Below are 3,348 nucleotides of genomic sequence, written 5' to 3' on the forward strand. Positions count from 1 at the left end.
AGTTAAGAGTTGTCCAAAGCACGGGTTGCCCGATAGCGTTTTTCTTCAAATATTTTATCATTCACTTGATTCGGTCAATAAATCGGTGGCACATAATATTGCGGGTGGGTCCATAATTAAAAATTCTCATGCGGTGGTGAGTGCTCTCCTAGATAAATTGACTGAGACCAATGAAGCTTGGCACACTAGGGATTCAGAAGTAATTGAAGGAGCTCCTTCCAAAATTGTATTGTCTCGAGAGGCAATCAAAAAGGAAGAAGAGAGAGATGAGAGCATGGCATAGTTGGTTACTCAAATGGATCTTCTCACGAAACATATGTTAGGTGGAGGTTCTAATCGAGTTAATGTGGTAGGATCTTTTAAAGGGGATCCTCTAGATGAGCAATGCTTCCAAGTGTGTGAGGAGAAGGCCAACTTTATAAACAATCAAGCAGGGGGTTCCCGACCGAACTACCAAGGCCCTAATCAAGGATCTTGGCAGCGGAAATCAAGGTTAGAACAAAGATCATGGAAATTCTCATTAGCAGGATAATAATCACAGTGGTTACAACAATAATCAAGGTGGTTACAACAACCATCGGAGCTCAAATCCTTATGTCCCACCAAAGGGGAACCAAATTATTTCGAGCCAATCATCCACTAGCGACCTCTTTAGTTCTAAAATAGAGGATATGCTATCAAGAGTTCTGAAAAAAAAATGGAGGCACCCGATTCCTTTTGTAAAGAAATGGGGCAAGTGGTGAGTTCTCATTCCACTTCCATTAAACAAATTGAGTCACAACTAAGCCAAATCTCGGCTCAACTCAATCAAAGGCAAAAGGGCACACTCCCTAGTGACACGGTTGCAAATACGGCAAATGATGAACACAAATGCCTTGCAATCGCTACTAAGAGTGGGAAAACAATTGGGCAAGAAGAGTTGGTGAGGAAAAAGGGATTGGTTGATGAAGCGGAAATTGTTGAAAAGCCAATGGTCAATGAAAAAGCAGTAGAGATGAAAAAGAAGCGGGATACTATCGAGGAGCCCATTGTTATTGAACATTTCCCTGAAAGCGATGAAGTGCCGGAAGGTAAGAAAGTGGTAGATGAGGTTCCTAAAGCTTTAAAGCCTATTTCTAAACCTCCTCCTCCATTTCCTCAAAGATTGGCTAAGAAAGAGGAAGGTGGCAAATTTCTCAAGTTCGTAGAGAAATTGAAACAACTTTCAATCAATATCCCATTGGTGGAGGCACTTGAACAAATGCCCGGTTATGCAAAATTTATGAAAGATCTTGTAACCAAGAGGAAGCATTCTAGTTTTGAAACAATGGGGGTTACACATCATTGTAGCTCTATTGTGACAAAAGCTTTGATTCAAAAGAAAGAAGACCCGGGAGCTTTCACCATTCCTTGCACAATTGGGAGATACAAATTTGCAAAGGCCTTATGTGATCTGGGAGCAAGCATCAACTTGATGCCTCTTGCTATCTTTACGAAGATGGATTTGGGCAATCCCCGACCCACTATGAGGTTGCTAATGGCGGATAGAACCGTAAATAAACCGGTGGATATTCTTTATGATGTGCTTGTGAAAGTTGACCGATTCATTTTTTCAGCCAACTTTGTGATTTTAGATTGTGAAGTTGATTTCGAAGTGCCCATAATCTTGGGAAGGCCTTTCTTAGCTACGGGGCGTGCTCTTGTAAATGTGGAGAAGGGTGATTTAAAATTTAGAATGAATGATGAAGAGATCACTTTCCATAGTTGCAAATCGATGATAACAACCGGCGGACATGAGTGTCGTGTCGGTTATTGATACAATTGATAAAGCTATGGAGACAATCGTTGAACATGAACATATGGGTGAGATGTTGGCAGCAGTTATAATGAATTATGAGGGGGGAAATAAAGAAGAATTCGAGGAAACGGTTAATGCATTGGTGGGGTTGTAACGGTCCGTATTTTCGCGGGCGCGGTTAGCGCTCGAAAAAATTACTTCGACATCGTTGGTGCTCTTTCGGACTTTGTTTTAATAGAGTCGCCACCTAATTTTTAGGAAATTAGGAAAACCAGTTTTGAAGAGTTTATTCATACACCGTGAAAAATCCTTCTTAATCGAAAGTTCTAGGTAAGGGTTCTGGTGGACCTCTAGGGAAGGTGTTAGGCACCCTAGTATTAAAGATCCGTACTATACAGTTGACCTTCGGATTTCAATGTATGAGTATTTGAAAGAACTGTTTATTTGGTGTTTATTTCCCGCATTATAACATCTGTCATTTGCATATCATTTTGAAAAGAATTGAATGTATTCCCCTTACATATAGGGTATTTAGGTTCGGATTTATAATATCCGAATACAATTAGTCCCTTTTATATATAAGGATAGTAGTAGTTTTTTGTAAAGATAAAAAAAAGTTCATTTAAAGTATGGGATAAATGGGTTTTGTTCATGCTTGACTCATACATAATTCGGGTTAATACGTTTTTAGAATGTCCTTATCTAAAACTTTGTGTTTTCAAATGATTTATACGGATTTTATTTTATAAGAAGTTTGCTTGTATAATCCAACTAACTTTTCTTGGTCCTGGAATTTAAAACTTTAAAGCCCATTATCTGTAAATAAAGGGATAATATTTTATGTGGGCTTTGGCCCGAACTTTTACGCCTTTTTCTTAAAAATCTGTTGAGTGTTTAAATCTATTGGACTTTTAGCCCAAAATCTCATTTTTTCTTTAGTTTCTAGGCTCAGCCCAAAAAACGTGTTTTTCCACCTCTTTCTGAATTTTTTTGTTTAAGTGGGACTTTAAAAATGTGATTTTTTCGTTGGGCCTTAACCCTCAAAATTCCCAATTTTTTGACTGGGCCTAGTCCAAAGAAAAAACCTGTTTCTGGCATTTAAAAGGAATACTACATTTACGAGCAATTTGAAATTATTTTTCTTCCTGGACTTAAAAGAAATCTTTTGGAAAAAAACCGAGTTTAAAACAAGAAAACGTTGTTTTTGGTTAAAAAGAAAAAAAAATGTCAAACTTAGTTTTTCTTTGTTTAGGAAGATGATAACAATATTTTCGTAAATGAACCAATTCCTTTCATTCTTTTTACTGATTTACTTAGCCATTTTTTTACTCTTTCAAAAATCATTTATATTAAGCCGGGTTTTGAAAATGGTGTGGAGACGTAAAGTCGAACTAAACGGCATATGTACCGTTTGCCTACGATGTCTAGTTCAAACCATAAATGATTCCAATAATAGTGTGAGTCGTTTTACAAATACAAATACAATACAACATTTTAATCTACAAAAAGAAACTGGCATAATATAATTTAAAGGAGGAAGGATAGACTAGGGTGTACCAAATCCCTAATTA

General features: G+C 37.3%; 1 protein-coding gene across 1 annotated transcript; it reads left to right on the top strand.

Moving 5' to 3' along the window:
* Positions 1 to 727: 727 nt before the first annotated feature.
* LOC132039102 (uncharacterized) lies at positions 728 to 1,795 on the top strand. The gene has a single exon (XM_059429644.1). The coding sequence runs from the start codon at positions 728 to 730 to the stop codon at positions 1,793 to 1,795; it is 1,068 nt and encodes a 355-aa protein (XP_059285627.1).
* Positions 1,796 to 3,348: the final 1,553 nt, after the last annotated feature.

The sequence above is a fragment of the Lycium ferocissimum genome, chromosome 12 (genome assembly GCF_029784015.1).
Source record: "Lycium ferocissimum isolate CSIRO_LF1 chromosome 12, AGI_CSIRO_Lferr_CH_V1, whole genome shotgun sequence".
NCBI classification, from domain to species: domain Eukaryota; kingdom Viridiplantae; phylum Streptophyta; class Magnoliopsida; order Solanales; family Solanaceae; genus Lycium; species Lycium ferocissimum.